The sequence below is a fragment of the Grammomys surdaster genome, unplaced genomic scaffold (assembly GCF_004785775.1).
Source record: "Grammomys surdaster isolate TR1022 unplaced genomic scaffold, NIH_TR_1.0 126035, whole genome shotgun sequence".
Taxonomy (NCBI): domain Eukaryota; kingdom Metazoa; phylum Chordata; class Mammalia; order Rodentia; family Muridae; genus Grammomys; species Grammomys surdaster.
Window position 1 is genome coordinate 5,025,624 of NW_021620848.1, and position 19,806 is coordinate 5,045,429.

General features: G+C 38.7%; 1 protein-coding gene and 1 non-coding gene across 2 annotated transcripts; one reads left to right on the forward strand and one right to left on the reverse strand.

The window, feature by feature from the left end:
- Positions 1–5,619: 5,619 nt before the first annotated feature.
- Positions 5,620–5,764, reverse strand: LOC114610264. The gene has a single exon (XR_003709667.1). It is a non-coding gene; the product is annotated as a small nucleolar RNA SNORA48 (small nucleolar RNA).
- A 5,017-nt stretch (positions 5,765–10,781) lies between these two features.
- LOC114610215 (olfactory receptor 1N1-like) lies at positions 10,782–11,714 on the forward strand. The gene has a single exon (XM_028754717.1). The coding sequence runs from the start codon at positions 10,782–10,784 to the stop codon at positions 11,712–11,714; it is 933 nt and encodes a 310-aa protein (XP_028610550.1).
- The last annotated feature ends 8,092 nt before the right edge of the window (positions 11,715–19,806 follow it).

Here is a 19,806-nt window from a genome sequence, read left to right on the forward strand (position 1 = left end):
TTTTCTGGGGCTTAGGGAGTGAGATGGAGTTCTTACCAGCTGCTCTGAGTGCAGTGGCTCCTGGATGACTCAGGATTCAGTTTCTCCACAGGACAGGAGCAGACCGACTCTGTGTCTGCTCCAGTCCCAGGGACCAGGCAGGGGCCGAAGGTCAATTGTACAACAATTTAAGACATGCTTACACTGCAAGTCTTTACACAGTACATTTGGTTTCTTTCAAAAGAATGGGTACTGTTGACTCAGAGATAATGTCCAAGATTTAGGGTCTAGGGATCTTGACTGAGGTCATGACACACTGACACACATGTGGGTATCAAGATTGTCCTGGCACTGAGATAACACTGAAATCACTTAGGCTATAGAAAAGCACAAGTGAATTCACTCACAAGAATATATTTATGCTCTAAAAACAATGCTTAAGGTTTAGGGGGAAATGTCTAGGAAAAGTAAATAACATGAATTCTTGGAGATATGTGTAAACACTGTTTCATCAGACAACAATGGATTACCAGGTGGTAAAATTACACCATTCCTGGCATTCCATGGAGAACAGCTATGTACTTCATAACACTGAAGAAGTAAGCCGTATGTTTAACTTTTCTGTCTTTTCCAGTGCTCATATGTATGCCCAAATCCTTTTTGCCCTCTACAAAATAGTTAAAGGAGTATTACTATTAACTCTATTGTGAAAGTCTGGTAGAGTTATTTGCTAAAACTGTCTGACCCTGTTTTTGTTGTTGTTATTGCTTTTGTTGTTGTTGTTGTTTTGGTTGGGAGACTGTTTTGGATTTATTTCCTTGGGGATTAAGCTATATATCTGATCTTGATTTAACTTTGGTAAGTGATATCTATTGAGAAAATTATTCATTTCTTTTAGATTTTCTGATTCTGTAGGGTGCAGCATTTTAAAATATGACCAGATAAATCTTTGGATTTCCTGTGTCTGTTGTTATGTCCACCCTTTCATATGTGGTTTTTATTAGTTTGGACCTTCTTTCTCATCTTTTAATTAGTTTGGATAAGTGTGTATATATATATCATTGATATTCTCAAAGACAAACTTTGTTTCATTGATTCTTTATATTGTTATCTTTGTTTTTATATTATTGATTTCTGCTCTCCTTTTGATTATTTACTGCAATCTAGTCCTCTTGAGCATGTTTGCTTCTTTTTGTAATAGAGCTTTCAGGTGTGCTGTTAATTTGCTAGCATGAGATCTCCACAATTTCTTTATGTAGGCAGTTAATACTAAGAACTTTCCTCTTAGCACCACTTTCATTGTATTACATAAGTTTAGGTATGTTGTGAATTCATTTTCATTGATTTCTTTCATCATTTTTGTCTTGACCCAATAGAGAGTTATTTCATTTCCATAAGTTTGTAGGCTTTCTTTTGTTGTTGTTGTTGTTGTTTTTGTTGTTGTTGCTGAAATATAGCTCCAATCCATGATGTTCTGATAGGATGCAGGGGGTTATTTAAATTTTCTTGTATCTCTTAAGACTTGCTTTGTGACTGATTATTTGGTCAGCATGGGAGAAAGTTCCATGAAAATAAGGTATATTATTTTGTGTTTGGATGACATCTTCTGTAAATAACTGTTAGATTCATAACATTTATAATGCTGTTTGTCTCCATTATTTCATTACTAGTTTTTATCTGGATAACATGATATTTGGTGAAGGAAGGGTGATTTTTTTTATATGATCAATGTTCCCATGGTCTATGCATGATTAGTAACACTTCTTTTACAAAAGTGAGTGCCATTGCATTTAAAAATAAAATATTATTGTAGTTGAGTTTTCCTTTGATGAGTATAAATTGTCCTTCCCCATATCTTTTTGTTTGTTTCATTTTTGTTTTGATTGATACAAAAGTATACTTTACTGAGGTCCATAGTAATGGTTTAAAACAGTAAACAGTAACATTTATTTAAAAAGTGTATGTTCCTCATTAATTGTCCACCAAACAAATGCACTTTGTGATATGAACACGGCACTCAGAAATGTCTCTTCATATGTTGCCCTTTTTGGTGGCTTTCTTTCTTTCTTTCTTTCTTTCTTTCTTTCTTTCTTTCTTTCTTTCTTTCTTTCTTTCTACTTTTTATTGTTTCCTTGTGAGTTTCACATCTTGTACCCTAGTATCATTCACCTCCCTGTCCCCTCATATCCATTCCTAACTCTTGTAACTTCCCCATTAAAATGAAAAATATTTCATAAAAAAGCAAAGCAAATTTGAATGAACAATGAAGTCATTGTTTTTAACAGCTGAGTAGTACAGTATTGTGTAAATGTACCATATTTTCTGTATTCATTATTCTCTTGAGGGACATCTGGGTTGTTTCCAGCCAGCTTCTGCACAATATAAATAAGGCTGCTATAAATGTAGTGGAGCATGTGTCCTTGTTATATGTTGGAACATCTTTTGAGTATATACCCAGTAGTGGTATATCTGGGTCTTCAGGTAGAACTATTTCCCATTTTATGAGGAATAACTAGCAATGTAGGAGTTTCCTTTTTTCTCCACATCCTCACTAGCATCTGCTGTCATCTGCAGTTTTGATCTTAACCATTCTGATTGGTGTGAGGTAGAATATCAGGGATGTTTTGATTTGCATTTCCCTGATGACTAAGGATGTTGAACATTTCTTTAAGTGCTTTTCAGTCATTTGCAATTCCTAAGTTGATAATTCTTTATTTAGCTCTGTATCCCATTTTTAATAGGGTTATTTGGTTATTTGAATTGTAACTTCTTGAGTTCTTTGTATACAATGACTTCATGAAATTTAAAGGCAAATGGATGGAACTAGAAACTATCACCCTGAGTCAGGTAATCAATATACAAAAGAACACACATGGTATGTGTTAACTGATAAGTGATATTAGGCCCAAACCTCAGAATACCCATTATATAACCTACAAACCATATAGAGCTTAAGAAGAAGGAAGACCAAAGTGTAGATGCTTCAATCCTACATAGAAAATGGAACAAAATAAATCACAAGAGGTAGAAGGAGGGAGGTACCAGGCAGGGAAAGAGAGAGGAGGAGGAGAGAAAAAAGGGGGCAGGATCAAGTATCAGAAGGGAGAGGAGAGGGTTAGGAAATTGAATAAAAATATGTGGCAGTTGAAGATGAGGAACTGGGTGTATCCACTAGAAAGTCTCAGACACCAGAGAAGCAAGAGGTTCCCAAGACCCAATAAGGATGGCTTCAGTCAAAATACACAACAAGGAGGTATAGAATTTGTAGAGATCACCTCTAGCAGATAGGTATAGCCCCCAGTTCAGGGGTGGGGCCACCCTCCTGTCTCAAAAATTTTAACCCAGAAATGTTCCTGTCCAAAGGAAAGACAGGAACAAAAAATGCAACAGAGACTAAATGAAAGTCCACCCTGAGACCTCCCCACCTAGGGACCTGTCTCATCTGCAAACACCAAACCCTGACATTATTGCCAATGCCAAGAAGTGCTTGCTGATAGGAATCTGGTATGGCTGTTCCCTGAGAGGTTCTATCAGCACCTGTCCAACACAGATGCAGATACTCAGAGCCAACCATCTGACTGAGCTCATGGATCCCAATGGAAGAGCTAGGGAAAGGGATAAAGGAGCTGAATGGGGTTGCAACCCCAAAAGAAGAACAGCATCAACAAACAGACCACCCAGACCTCCCAGAATCTGAACCACCAACAAAAGAGTATACATGGAGGTTATCCATGGCTTTAGCTACATATGTAGCATATGATGGCCTTATCTGACATCAGTTGGGAGGGGAGGCCCTTGGTCCTGTAGAGGTTTGATGTTTCAACATGGGGGATGCTAAAGAGGTGAGGTGGGAGTGGGTGAGTAGGTGGACAAGCACCCTCATTGAAGTAAAAGGGCAAGGGGAGAGCTGGAGATTGGATAAGGGGATTATGGAGGGGTAACCAGGAAGGGGATATCATGTGAAAGGTAAATGAATAAAAAACAAATCATAGAAAACCCCCAGTATATCACTCTGTCCATACATCTTCTCTTGTGAATATTCATTGCAATGAGTTACTAGTCTTTGATACCATCAATATTGGATTCCCTCTGGATTTCCTCCCAGTCATACAGTTGCTGCCCTGAGTCATGGAAATCCTACAGCTGTTTGAAGATTATGTAGATTTTGGGGTGGGCCAACTGAGAGCCCTGAATCTTGTCCTGGGTGTCAGGCTTCAGTGCACTGGATCTCCCTTGTCCAAACCACCCAGTGAACTTTTCAGTACTGCTTCAGCTAGGCTACCCTATTCCACCATTGGTGAGAGGCAGGGTCAATTCTCTAGCTCCCATGCCCCAGGCCAGCTTACCCTTACTTTCACCATCAGGGATAGCTCCACTATGCTGCTCAGGTGAGGTGCAAAGCCTGCTCTCCCCTGAGTGCTACAGCCAGTGAGGTGGCATGGCCAGTTCTCTTGCTCTCGTACCCTCAGGGCCAGCTCCTTGACTACTAGAGGTAGCAAGAAATGAGGGGGGGAAAGGGTATCATCCCTGTACCCATGACAAATCATGTCAGATGAGTGGCAGGGCCAGCTGTCCGATTGTCTTTCCTTTGAGATTGGCTCACCCCTGTCCCCTTGACCAGGACCAGCCCTACTGTGCTACCCAGGCAAGGTACAGGACCTGCTTTTCCAAGTTCTGTAGCTGGTGAGGGACAGGACTACCTCTCCCACACTCATGGCCCAGTGTGCAGCTTTCCCAATTGCCAGAGGTGGGAAGGGATGGGGATAGGGTTGCATCATTTATGTACCCATATCACCCCACAGCAGATGAGTGGCAGAGTCAACTTTTCCACACTTTTGCTCTTTGACCCAGCTCACCCACTGCCATCACTGCCATCAGGGCTAGCTCTACTGTGCTGCCCAGGCAATGTGTAGGGACTGTTCTCTGGAGTGCTACCATAGATGAAAAATGAAACTAGCTCTCCAGAGTGTGGCAGCTAGTGAGGGGTGGAGCCAGATCTTCACTGACTCTCAAAATCCACTGGGTTACTGGAGGCTGCCCTGACCAGGAACATCCCATGTTCTCTAGTGGTAATATGAAGCACAGACAACTATACCGACCCCTGCTTCTTCATAGCCACAGACCCAGACATGACTCTCAGCCTCAGCTGAGATTGAGACCTCACCATCGCCTTAGGTCACTTAAAAGAGGATACTCCTCTCTACTCTCAAGTCTCCAATTTCATCTCTCTTCATAATGCTCAAACTGCTTTGCTTTTTTTTTTCTCCATCTGACCACCACATTCTTGCACATTATTGGGGATCCCACTGCAGGCTGGCCATGTGAATGGCAGGCTCCTTGGTGACATTCTCCATCTTTATTATGTGGCATGGCATCAAGTGGGTGTGTATGGCCTTCCTGTGCCATGTGCTGAAAGGGAGACATGTAGGTAGCATGGAGGTATACATGTTTCTCTGTCTTCATCCTCTAATACTGCAGGTAAGCAGGACTCTATGTATCTACAGTCTACCCTTGGCATGTATCAGGGAGGAAGTCTACGGGGTTTCTTTCTCTGCAATCACTATGGCGGGAGTAGTATGGCTGAACACAGATCTCTGACTTCCTCTATCTGTTCTAAGCTGCCTGGATTTGATTTGATTTTTGTGTATTCTAAGCATAAAACAGCTTTGGTCACCAAGCCAGGTATCAAGCTAAGATGAACAAAGGACTGTAAATTGCTCTGCCTCTGACTATTATGAGAGCACCACCACCAACAAGGTGTCTCTTTTGCCCATTGCCAAGGGGATTTCCCCATCTCTTTTCATTAATTTTAGTTTGAAGTCTATTTCTTATATATTAAAATAGTTACATCAGCTTGCCTTTTAGGTCCATTTGCTCAGAAAATCCTTTCCAAACCTTTATTCTGAGGTAATATCTAACTTTAAGGTGTGTCTTGCATGCAGCAGAAGAATAGATCCTGTTTTTGCATACATTATATTAGCCTATATATTTATTGTGATCATTGAGTCTATTGGAATTGAGAGATTTCAATAACTATTGATTGTTAATTCCTGTTATTTTGTTGTGGTTGTTGTCGTTGTTGTTGTTGGTGGTAGTAGTAGTAGTGTGTGTGTGTGTGTGTGTACGTGTGCATATTCTTCACTTTTATTGGTTTTGCTCATGTGAGATTATTTCCTGTGTTTTCCTGGGTATAATTAATCTGCTTGGGTAGGAGTCTTCTTTCTAATATTTTCTGTAGGGCTGGATTTATAGATAGATATTGTTTAAATTTGACTTCATCATGGAATATCTTGTTTTCTCCATCTATGTTGACTAAAAGTTTCATGAGTATTGTAATGTGGGCTGATTTCTATGGTCTCTTAGAGTCTTCAGGATAAGGTGCCCAGGCCCTTCTGGCTTTTAAAGTTTCTGTTGAGAAGTCAGATGCAACTCTAAAAGGTCTCCATTTATATGTTACTTGGCATTTTTCCATTGAAGCTTTTTATATTCTTTAGTTGTTCAGTATGCTTAGTGTTTTGATTATTATGTGGTTACCAGACTTTCTTTTCTGGTCCATCTATTTGGTGTTCTCTATGGTTCTTGTATCTTTATAGGCATCTTCCTTAGGTTGAGAAAATTTTCTGATTGTGATGAAAATAATTTCTGTGCCTTTGAGCTGGAAATCTTTTTCTTCTTCTATTCATATTATTCTTAGCTTTGGTCTTTTCATAGTGTCCCAGACTTTTCTGGATATTTTGAGTCAGGAACTTTTAAAATTTAACAATGTCTTTGATTGATGTATCTATTTCTTCCATCATATCTTCATCCGAGATTACGTCTTTTATCTCTTCTATTCTGTTGCTGATTCTTGCATCTGTAGTTGCTCTTTGTTTGCATAAATTTTTCTTTTCCAGAATTACCTCACTTTGTGTTTTATATCTTGCTTTTATTTTTATTTTCAGGTCTTTATCAGCTTTTTCCATTTCTTTCAAATATTTGGTTCTTTCCTTCACTTTCTTTAGGGGATTTATTCATATCCTCCAATTTTTCCATTTATCTTTTCCTTTAAGTGCTTTATTTGCTTCTTCTTTAAGTACCTCTAATATCTTTATAAATTTGTGTTTAAGGTCTTTTTATTTATGTCTCAGCACAGTTGAAATATTTTGGACTTACTATAGTAGAATATATGTATTCTGGATTGGACATAATCCCCTGGCTGTGGTTGATTGTGTTCTTATGCTGACATTTCAGCATCTGTGTTTCAGATGATTATAGGTCTAGGTGACAATTTCTGTTTGTCTTTGTTGGATGAGGCTTTTTGCTTCTTCTGGTCTTCTAGTCTGTGAAGTCTGTGGTTGAGTAGGGTGTCTCTACCAGACTTGGGAGCTAGACCTCTGGGGACAGATATGGTTTCTTTTTGAGCAGGTCTTCATCCACATTGTGGGATAGGATCAGGGAACAGGAAGGAGGGGGATTTGTGGATAGTGGGATAGTGTCAAGGAGAGAGTACACTGAGAGAGAGAGAGAGAGAGAGAGAGAGAGAGAGAGAGAGAGAGACAGGGAGATACTTGGGAAGACAGTATACCTGCTATTTTTGCAGGCATGGCATATGTTTGAACAAGGGGTATCTTTCTGAGAGAACAGAAAGAGTGGGAAAGTTCTGCAGGTTCCTGGCCTGCTTTTCATTCTTGCAGATGTGGTACATTGTCCTTAAATGTTTAAAGACTACATTTAAATATTTAGTTTTAAGTGTTAAACCTGAAAGTCAATTGTGAGAGACTGGGCGAAAAATATCTACCTGTAAAAATAGCAGTTTGCATATTTTTCACTAACTCAATGCCTTCTATATTTGTTAGATATAGACATCAGTTGCTGGTGTTACAACAACTCTGAGGCAGTTAAGAGTTACACATCAGGGCTCTGAAAGCATATAGCTTTGGAGAAAGTATTCTAAAAGGCATGTTGGAAGTTCAATGATTTTTAAGCCTCAAATCATAGCTTATGTAAATCTAAGAATCATGCTTTCACTTCCTTTTTTGATGGAATGAGAACATAACTTACAGTTATGATATTTGTAAAGTAAATGTACACTGAAAGGAGTTGAGGATCCTAATTTTGGAGATCTTCCAAAAGTCAGTCAAATTGAGAGCTACATTCAGGCTTACTGTTTTATCTGGATTCCAACTTCCAAATTTTTGTTATTATTATTTATTGTCATTGTTTATCTTGTCTTTATGGCCTTTGTGCCTTTGAAAAGAGCTTCCCCTATAGTAATTATGATTGAGTCAATTGCATGAGCTTAGTATAACATCTTTAATCATAAGCATGAAAATTCTTCAAGAAATGCATGCCCTATTAAAGTGTGTACAGAGGTGGACACTGGTAGGTTTGGTATTGTTTTGGTAAGAGCTTAGGAAGAGGGACATTGTTCCATAGATATAGATTTACTTTCCTACAAAGCACATTTTTACAATAACTGCCTTTATAATTCAATGGAAATAGAAAGATTCTTTAATATTACTACAAAGGAGAAGAAATAGACCCCCACTTTTAGTGACACCAGTGCTATACTAACTTGGTCAGTTACAGAGCACAGGGGAAACATAAGATAATTGAGTGCTTACATGAGCAAGGCTCATGGGAACTCTGTCCCTTGACTCTTTCCTTGTATGTGTAGAAGTCCAATGTGAAGTCTGCTCAGACACTTCCAGGAATTATTTTGATGAACTAACATCTCTCTTTCTCTATAAGTGTATGTTTGAAGCTAAAGATATATATTGCTTTAACATTCCTGAATATCTGTTTCAGATGGGATCTGAGTATCATGTGTCCATGGTCATCTCCAGGGCTTAGCTTGTACCCTCTCTTCTCTTGCTTTCTTACTTCCAGCCAGTGAATGTAGCTGTGAGTGCTTTGAACTTCCATTCAGATGTGACCTTTATTTGTCTTTGTACTCCCTCACTAACCCCTTGACTCTTTATCTGGAACCTTAATATACTTTGCTCCTGCCATATATTATACAAATATAATTAAATTATATTTTAATCTAAGTTTAGCTATGTGATTTCTGGTCACTTGCTTTTTTTTTTTATTAATCATGATTCTGACTCCTAATTCCAATTAATATCTCAAAAAGTTTGTCAGGAAGAATCTGAGCTTTTTCTTTGGCGTTAAGGAAGCATTTGCATTGCTTTCTTTTCATTTACCAGTGTAGAAGTGAGCCAAGGAACTGGAATTAAATAGCTCATGCTAGTGCTTCTCTGTCTATCATCCTTGAGCAAACTCTTATCTAATTTGATTAACACGGTGAAAAAGAAACTGTGGTGGTAAGTAAAATTACTTAACTTTGGATATCAGAGAGTCTTCCCCAATTCTCTGGAAGCATCTCATTGGTGTTTCAAAAATCTATATAGTTTTCTGAGGCCACAAGTAGTAAAATGGCAAGAAACATTTTTGAGAAAGGATAAAGCAAAGGATACTAGTAACAAGTGCTTGAGTAGAATAACAAAAAGAGAAAGTAAAAGTTGGGATTTAGGTATACCTAAGTAATTTGAAGTGTGAGTACTTCCTACACTATTTCATACTGTAGACTAAAATACCTCCATATAACAACAGGCTCATGAATGCATTGCATGCTGGCACAGTTAATATAAGACTCATTATTCATATCTAAAATGACTTATTATTTATTTTAAAAGTCTCAGTGGAGGTTAATGGATCTTCCAGCTAAACAAAAGGTATTTGCTAGCTTACATCTCATCATCTTGATGAGGTTACAAGCCATTGGGTCTTAAGAGAGTCTTTCTCATTTTGGTGCATGATTCTGTGTTAAATACAAGATTTTAGTCTTTATGTGGCATGTTACTCCTCATCATGAGATCTTGTAGGGAAAGAAATAATTTTCAACTCTTTCTGGTCTCTCAAGAAGGTTGTATAGTTCTGCAATGTTACCAAATTCAGTTATTATAAGATCCAGAAGAATAGAAATTGTGTTTTCAGCTATCTCTTTTGCTAATAGAGGAAATATTGGCTTCAAAATGAGTAATACTTAAATATATCTCTGTTGATTTGTAGGTAAATTTTCCTTTTAGGTCTACAGTATTACTAAGGAAAAAATAGAAGCAATTATGACTTAATAGAACACTAATTTGAAAGTACAATACAATACAATACAATACAATACAATACAACATGTACTTAGTCCATATAGTCTTCTAATGCATAATTAAAAAATTTCAATCAATCACTTTATGTTTTAGGCCAAACTTACTTATTCATGACTCAGACACATGTGTTGAACTAAATAAATATAATTTAACACAGTTGAGCATCAGAATACTTGAGGAAGATTTAGTTTTCAAGGACAGTACAGTTTTACAAACTATTTTAGAGAGTATAAATTAATAGTTCTCAAAGGAGGAAAAATTTTATTCTTTTATCAAGCTCTTAATGTGGTTTTTAAAACTAGTCTACTGTCAAAGACTGCAAATCTTTGTGCCAGCTGGTCTTTTAGGTTTTACTCAGTTCTTGAACTTCATCTTTGCTCTACTAAATCAAGGAGACAAAATAGCAAGGACTAGTGGCACATAATTTGTTAAGCTTGAAATCATGGTAGGTTAAACATAACTGTGGTAATAAAGGAGAGAGTTTGTAAAAGTTCTCAGAAGGACACCAACATGAAATAAAGTAATGTCATGTTGGAAGTAAAGAAAGTAAATTTGCATACAGATGTAGGTGTTGATGGCTCAGAATCCAGTGCCTGCATCTTGAGAATCAACTCTTCATTCTGACTATCTTTTCTGACCTACAGATGCTCTAGACCCATGGAAAACCAGTCCAGTGTCTCAGAATTTTTTCTACGAGGAATATCAGGATTTCCAGAGCAACAGCAGCTACTCTATGGACTTTTCCTATGCATGTATCTTGTCAGCTTGACTGGGAATACACTTATCATCCTGGCCATTGGCTCTGACCCACACCTTCACACTCCTATGTACTTCTTTTTGGCCAACCTGTCCTTTGCTGACATGGGTTTAATATCATCTGCAGTGACCAAGATGTTGTTTAATGTTCAGACTCAGTGCCATACCATCTCCTATACTGGTTGTCTCACCCAGATGTACTTATTCATGATGTTTGGTGATCTGGACAGCTTCTTCCTGGCTGTGATGGCCTACGACCGGTATGTGGCCATCTGTCACCCTCTCCACTATTCCACAATCATGAATGCCCGAGTCTGTGCCCTGATGCTTGCCCTGTGCTGGATCCTCACCAACATAGTTGCCCTGACTCACACTCTCCTCATGGCTCGATTGTCCTTCTGTGTTGTTGGGGAAATAGCTCACTTTTTCTGTGACATTACTTCTGTCATGAAGCTTTCATGCTCAGACACTCATGTCAATGAGTTAGTGCTTTCTGGCTTTGGAGGTACAGTACTCATGGTCCCCTTTGTAAGCATTGTTATCTCTTACATCCACATTGTATTTGCTGTCCTTAGGGTCCAGACTTCTGGTGGGAGTTCAAAGGCCTTTTCTACCTGTAGTTCCCACCTCTGTGTGGTCTGTGTGTTCTATGGAACACTCTTCAGTGTCTATCTGTTCCCTTCCTCTGGAGAGACCACAGAGAAGGATATTGCAGCTGCTGCAATGTATACAGTGGTGACTCCTATGTTGAACCCCTTCATCTATAGCCTAAGGAACAAGGACATGAAAGGGGCCCTAAAGAGGCTTCTCTGTCATAGAAGTATTTTATCTTAGATATAACAAGAGAAATGTTTAATAAAAAGACAAGAGTTGAGTCAGGTAAGTCACATTCAGTTTAGGAATGATTACTTGCTATCCAAGAGATTATTGTCCTGTTAATCTTTAACTTTAATCTTTTAACACATAAAATTAAGACTACAAAAATATTGAGATTCCTTAGAAGTTGTATTTTTTGTTGTTGTCTTTTTTGTTTGCTTTGTTTTGTTTTGTATACTATATAGCTCACAGTATTCTGAAACTCAGAATGTTCTGGCTTCCTAAGTTTTGAGATTACAGACATGTAGTACTCCAGTTAACTCAATATTTTCTACTTAATGAGTTGCAAGGTCGATTAAAACACATTGTGAAAGGTATTTATTTGTAATAGAGTTGCAAATAGGAAATAGTAGGCATTCAAAACCAGTGATGTTGCTGTTGTCACTCCTAATGTCTCCCTCAACTCAGAAGCAATAATTTCTCTTAAATTCATTTATTCAGCAAGTATTCACAGAGTAGTTTCTATGTGTCTGGAGCTAAGCTCTGGCTCTCAGGTAGCACGGAATAGGTAAAATCCATGCTTTCTTGATATTTCATTTTAGTTTATCAATCCATAGATAAATCAAAATTAAGAAGTACCCATCATGTCCATAGGAGTAAGTGCAGGAAATAAAGGAATGTTAGTTACATTCCAGGAGATGCAGAATAGATGAAGGATTGCCCAATAAAAGAAATTCAATATTTAACTTTCTATGCTGGTTGTCCAGCTTCAAATGATCCAACAAGGGTTCAGCAAGGGTGATATTGGAACTTTTCCACTGCTAAACAAAACTGTTCAATGCTATAGCTTCTTTGGACCACTGGGTAAGAATATTGAAAGGACATTCCTGTGTTTGTTTAGGGATTTGTCTCTATGTGTAGAATGTATGCCAGTAGTTTGAAATAATTTACAAATAGAAAAATATATGACATTTAAAGATAATGAAGTTAGTATTTTTGTCTCTGAGGATCTCAGAAATACTATGTTTTAGAAATGTAAACCAAATAATACTCCGTGTTACATTTGGTGTGGCCACTATTTACTGTATACCAATGCAGCCCTTCTTATTGCAATATCTAAGTTCAAATTTGTATCTTTAAATGAAGAGCTTTGGGTCAGCAGATACTAAATTGGTTTAGTTACTTTTTTACTGTACGTGGAGAATGTAATAACAATACAGTTATATACAACTTGGTTATCCCCTTTCAAGGCATTCTCCTGGCCTTTAATACAACTCAGAAAATAAAGAACTAGCTATGTTATTTAGCAATCCTTTCTCTATAGACACTTAGGTAAATTTTCTTTTCATCTTTATGAGTCTACTGAAAGCAAAGTGTATAGAACACTGCACTTAAATTAGAGGATTTATTTAAGGGCTTACTAACTCTGACTAGGGTGTAAAACATTTCAGCAACTCTGAAGATTTAGGTGTCCTTTGGGAGATCAAGGCAACCCAGGGATTTGCCACCATGGCAGTTGATTTTGACTAGGTTCATTCCCCCCCCCCAAAAAAAAGTCAATGTCAGGATGGCCCTTGTTGGAAATTATGATGAAAATTCTCTGAATGTATTATTACTTTGCTCAACACTGATCAACCTATATTTACATATGGGCTTCCTAAATGAAAAGTGAAAACTAAATCTCAAACTTTAGCATTCTTAGAGAGCTTTCTTTATACTGAGTCCTGACATTTATAGTAACAGAAACTGAATCTGTGATGGAGTCCCAACTCTTTGGATTTTCCAAAGAGCCCCAGGACCCTGAAGAATGGTGATGCTTCAGAACAGTGCTCTCTTCATCCAGGCTGACTCTAACCCACCAACAGTGTAATATACATCTTAAATCATTTGTGATTGAACTTATTTCCCACAAACTCCAAACCAAGTAGGAAGGCTAAAAGTGTTTTGACTTTCATTCTCCCCAATATAACTGGCAGTGACGGGCTGTGGCAGTTCAGAACATATAGAGGACCACCAAGAGATGCTGCTGACCATCACTATTCATTAATATAACCAATCTTTTAAATTCACCTCAGTCAAAATAACTATCACTGTATTTGGAGTTCTAAATTCCTCCTTTAATATTGTAGAAAAAGCCATCCTACCCAAAGCAATCTACATATTCAATGTAGTGTTACCAAAGGTTAAAGGATAACAATAGAAGAGGAAGTCTTAAATGGGGTGGGGATAGGAAAGCAGGGGTAGGGTAGGGGGTACACTGAGGGATAACTAACATTAAAATAGTTCAAAAAATCATATGAAAACTTTCAATTATGTAAACTTACAAAATACAATGATAATCATGTATAAAAATAATTTAAATGAAGTTACTCTATAACCAGGTAATAATACCTTCCTAGACATTGCAGTATTACAAGTAAAAAGCTCAGTACCAGGGACAGATTGCCTCTTGTTCAGTGAGGTCTCATGGACCTCTAAACATAAGCCATAACTCAGAGTCATGAAAAAAATCATGATGGTGTTAACTTGGGATCTTCATTTCTACTGGCTCACTTTCATAGTGCTAGGAAGCTCTGCACATACTACCAGAGGACAAAATTAATCATTTAATATTCTATAGCTATGAACATTGTGAGCTATAATTAGTGAACTTGCAAGGCATGTCCTTTGCGGCAACAGTAACAGGAATGTCATGGGAGTAGCCAATTACTTTTAAAAATTGGGTTTAAGTTCTTTTCCACAAGTTGAAAGCCATCACACCTGACATTAATATCATGGCCAAGGCTCTAAGGGAAAACCTACTTATTATTAGTCTGCTAAATGGGCACAGTATTAAACTAATGACTTAATGAGTTATTATTACCCATAAATTAAGCACCTCTAAGTCCATGTCAGAGTATCTTGTTTTTGAAGTAGTTGGTGATGAATACAGAGACCCACAGTTGGTCACGGTACAAAAATAAAGTGTAGAATGCTTAGTGAAAATATGGGATGTGTGTGTGTGTGTGTGTGTGTGTGTGTGTGTAATTGATATATTAACATCTTTGATGAAAAGATGTTCTTTCTCACAATTGTGACAATATCACAATTATATTGCCACATTGGCCACGCTGTCTGCTACATTTAAAATAGCAACTCTATCATCTTAGTACAGAGAGAAATATCAAGTAATGAAACATCCATAGCAAGTTCTATGTATTTGTGCATCCCTGATCAAGGTTTGGAGGTGCATGCCTTTAACACAGCACTCTGAAGGAGAAAGGAGGGAGACTTCTGTAAGTTCGAGCTGCATGGTGAGTTTCAGATCAGCTTTACTTACATAGTGAGATGCTCCTGCTGAAAAAATTCTACTCTGCTATCTCTCTGTCCTTTTCTTGATGTTACATCTATTCCCCATTACTTAGAAAACAGAATGACCAGATGGTTGAAAGGTTCAAGGTAATTTTCCAGAAATATCCTATTAGAATCATGTACAGTAATCATAAATAAATACATTAATAATTTAAGCTTATAAAATTAAGCTTAAATTAGACATGTGACTTAAAGTTATGTATTAATAGTAACAAAATAAGTCTTCAAATAATGGAGCCATTATTTGAATTGTGCCTGCAGCACAGTCAGCAGAAGTGAGCTGCATTCTGTCCCTGCTCCCAAGTTCCAAGGCCTTCTCTTCCAAAGAGCTTGCTGAACCCCCAGAAAACCCAGGCCCCAGGAACACCCATGTTAGACCATATCCCAACTAATTCCTGCCAATTGGATCTACCTAGGGCACAGACAGCAGAGTTGAGCTGCACTCTGGCTCGAACCCTCCATTATCAGGGACATGGCTCCCTTCCCTAAGAGGTGTGCAGGACCCCAAGAACATTCAGTTCCATCTGGGGAGCAAACAACAGAAGTTATTCGTGTACTCTTCCATGAAATTTATTGTTAGGCTCTGTCTCTGCCTGCCTCCCAAAGAGGTTGTGTTGGCATGAGGAACATCGAGTCAACACCAGGGACAACCATATGGCTAAAGGCCAGGGTAGGAGCAAAATCAAGAAGATCCAGGGCAATATGGCACCAATAGAGCCCAATTATTCTATTATGGAAACTCCTTTATATCCTGACACAGTTGGACCACAAGAAGTTAACCTTAAATTCAATATTATAAGGATGATAGAAACCTTTTTAAAGGAAATGAATAAATGCATTAAAGAGATAAAGAAAAATATAATCAAACAGGTAAAGGAAATTTATAAAACTGTTCAAGATCTGAAAATGGCAATAAAAACAAGGAAGTAAACATAAACTAAGTCAATTCTGGAGATGTGTCAATCCTAGGGACGAGAACAAGAACTAGAGACTACATAAGAGATGGAAGAATGAATCTCAGGCATAGAAGATATGATTGCTTTATTTCTTTCTTTATTTCTTCCTTGACCAAGTCATCATTGAGTAGAGAGTTGTTCAGTTTCCATGCGTACGTGGGTTTTCCATTGTTTTTGTCATTATTAAAGACCAGTCTTAGTCCGTGGTGATCTGATAAGATGCAAGGGATTATTTCAATCTTTTTGTATCTGTAGAGGCTTGTTTTGTGACCAAGGACATATGCTCAACTATGTTCATAGCAGCCTTATTTATAATAGCCAGGAGCTGGAAAGAACCCAGATGTCCTTCAACTGAGGAATGGATTCAAAAAATGTGGTATATTTACACAATGGAGTATTACTCAGCTATTAAAAACAATGAATTCGAGAGGTTCCTAGGTAAATGGATGGAACTAGAAATTATCATCCTGAGTGAGGTAAGCCAATCACAAAAGAAGACACATGGTATTCACTCACTGATTATTGGATATTAGCCTAGAACCTTGAAATGCCCAAGATGCAACTCACAGGCCACATGAAGCCCATAAAGAAGGAAGACCAAGTGAGGGTGATTCGGTCCTTCTTAGAAGGAGCAACAAAATACTCAAGGGAGCAAATATGGAGACAAAGTGAGGGACAGAAACTGAAGGAGGGGCCGTCTCAAGACCACCCCACCTGAGTATCTATCCCATGTGCAATCACCAAAGGTAGATGCTGATGTGGAAGACAGGAAGTGCATGCTGATAAGAGCCTGATATGGATATCTCCTCAGAGGCCTTCAAGAGTCAGACATATTCAGAGGCAGATGCTCACAACTAGCCATTGAACTGATCATGGGGTTCTCAATAGAGGAGTTAGAGTGAAGACTGAAGGAGCTGAAAGGGTTTGTGGCACCATGAGGAGAGCAACAATACCAACCAACCACAGCTCCCAGGGTCTAAACCACCAGCCTGGGAGCACTTAGGGGGGGATCCAGGGCTTCAGCTGAATATGTAAAAGTGGAGGGCCCTGCTGGGCATAGGTGGAAGAGGAGAACCTTGACCTCATGAAGGCTGGATGCCCCAGGGGGTGGGAATTTTGAGGGTGGGGAGGTGGGAGTGGGGGGGTGTAGATAGAGGTTACATCCACAGAGAAGAAGAAGGAGGGGCGAGGGGATTGGGGGTTCCGAGGGGGTGGTGGGGGATGGGGTAAGGAGACAACATAGGAAATGTAAATAAATCATCCAATAAAAAAAAAAAGAAGATATGATTGCAGAAATCAATACATCAGCCAAAGAAAATGTTAAATCTAAAAACTTTCTGATACAAAATATCCAAGAAATCTGAGACACAATGAAAAGACCAAACCTAAGAATAATAAGTACTCAATAGGAAGATCCCACAGCCCCATGGCACAGAAAATATTTTCAACAAAATCATAGAAGAAAATATCCACAATCTACAACCTAAAGAAAGAGATGACTATAAATGTAAAAGAAGCTTACAGAACACAAAATACATTGAAACTTAAAAAAAAATTCTGTCAGCATGCACATCCTGATGTCCACACATGGTACATACATGGAATGGATACCCAGGTGGAAGGGTCTCCAGATGGCCCCTCCTTCAGTTTATGTCCCACACTTTGACTCCGTATTTGCCCCCTTGAGTACTTTGTTACACCTTCTAAGAAGGACCAGAGTGCCCTCACTTGGTCTTCCTTCTTCATGAGCTTCATGTGGTCTGTGAGTTGAATCTTGTGTATTTCAAGCTTCTGGGCTACTATCCAGTAGTCAGTGAGTGAATACCATGTGTGTTCTTTTGTGATTGGGTTACCTCACTCAGGATGATATTTTCTAGTTCCATCCATTTACCTAAGAATTTCTTGAATTCATTGTTTTTAATAGCTGAGTAATATTCCATTGTGTAAATGTACCACATATTTTGTATCCATTCCTCTGTTGAAGGACATCTGGTTTCTTTCCAGCTTCTGGCTATTATAAATAAGGCTGCTATGAACATAATGGAGCATACGTCCCTGTTATATGTTAGAGCATCTTCTGGGTATATGCCCAGGAGTGGTATAGCTAGATCCTCAGGTAATGCTATGTCCAATTTTCTGAGGAACTGCCAGACTGATTTCCAAAGTGGTTGCACCATCTTGCAATCCTACCAACAATGGAGGACTGTTCCTCTTTCGCCACGTCTTCTTCAGCATCTACTATCACCTGAGTTTTTGATCTTAGCCATTCGGACTGGTATAAGGTGGAATCTCAGCATTGTTTTGATGTGCATTTCCCTGATGACTAAAGATGCTGAACATTTCTTTAGGTGCTTCTCAGCCATTCGAGTTTCCTGTTGAAATAATTATTTAAAAATGGCCTCAGGTCAAGCCGACTATCTAAGCTGCGGAGGCTCTGCCTAGCTCAGCTGCCATGTTCTGGGCCAGAGGCCACGTGTGCACTGCAGCTAGAAATGGCCTCGCCAGAAACACCAGCCCTGCCACTCACAAGACGCCAGTGTGGGAGATGGCTCTGCCAGTCTTCCACTCTGTCTACGCAAGGCTAGGCATTGCCCAGACCATCTTGCCATCCACTTGGACCCGGTAGATAAAATGAGACTCTAATGCTTAAAGATTAATCAAAGGTTTTATATGTTGGGTAAAGCTCCGTAACAATATGCCCATACAAAGAGAGTTGTTTCCCAATTAGCTAACCTAAATAAAAGTAGTTACCTGCACTGCTCTCCATACCTGCATGGCTTTCCATCCTCCTCCATCTCTGTCCTCTCTCGTTCCTCCTCTTCCTTTTTCCTCCTCCTCTCCTAACTCCTCCCACCTTAGCTCCTCCTACAGTTTCCTCAGTTAAGAATTCTTTGTTAAGCTCTATATCCCATTTTTAATAGGGTTATTTGATTCTCTGGAGTCTAATTTCCTGAGTTTTTGTATATATTGGATATTAGCCCTCTATCAGATGAAGGGTTGGTAAAGATCTTTGCTCAATCTGTTGGTTGCCATTTTGTCCTACTGACAGTGTCCTTTGGCTTACAGAAACTTTGCAATTTTATGAAGTCCCATTTGTCGATTCTTGATCTTAGAGCATAAGCCATTGGTGTTCTGTTTGGGAACTTTTCCCCTGTGCCCAAGTATTTGAGGTTCTTCCCCACCTTCTCTTCTATTAGTTTCAGTGTATCTGGTTTTATGTGGAGGTCCTTTATCCACTTAGACTTGAGTTTTGTACAAGGAGATAAGAATGGATTGATTTTCATTCTTCTACATGTTGTCCTCCAGTTGAACCAGCACTATTTGTTGAAAATGCTGTCCATTTTCTACCAGATAATTTTAGCTCCTTTATCAAAGATCAAGTGATCATAGGTGTGCGGGTCCATTTCTGGGTCTTCAGTTCTATTCCATTGATCTTCCTTCCTGTCTCTGTATCAATACCATGCAGTTTTTATCACTATTGCTCTGTAGTACAGCTTCAGGTCTGGGATGGCGATTCCTCCAGAAGTTCTTTTGTTGTTGAGAATAGTTTTCACTATCCTGGGTTTTTGTTATTCCAAATGAATTTGAAAAGTTCTCTTTCTAACTCTGTGAAGAATTGGACCTGATATAGCTGTGTCCTTAGAGGTCTGCCAGAGTTTGACATATTCAGAGGTGGATGTTCACAGGTAACCATTGAACTGATCAAGGGGTTCCCAATGGAAGAGTTAGAGTGAAGACTATGTAAGCTGAAAGGGTTTGCAGCCCCATGAGGAGAGCAAAAATACCAACCAATCAGAGCTCTC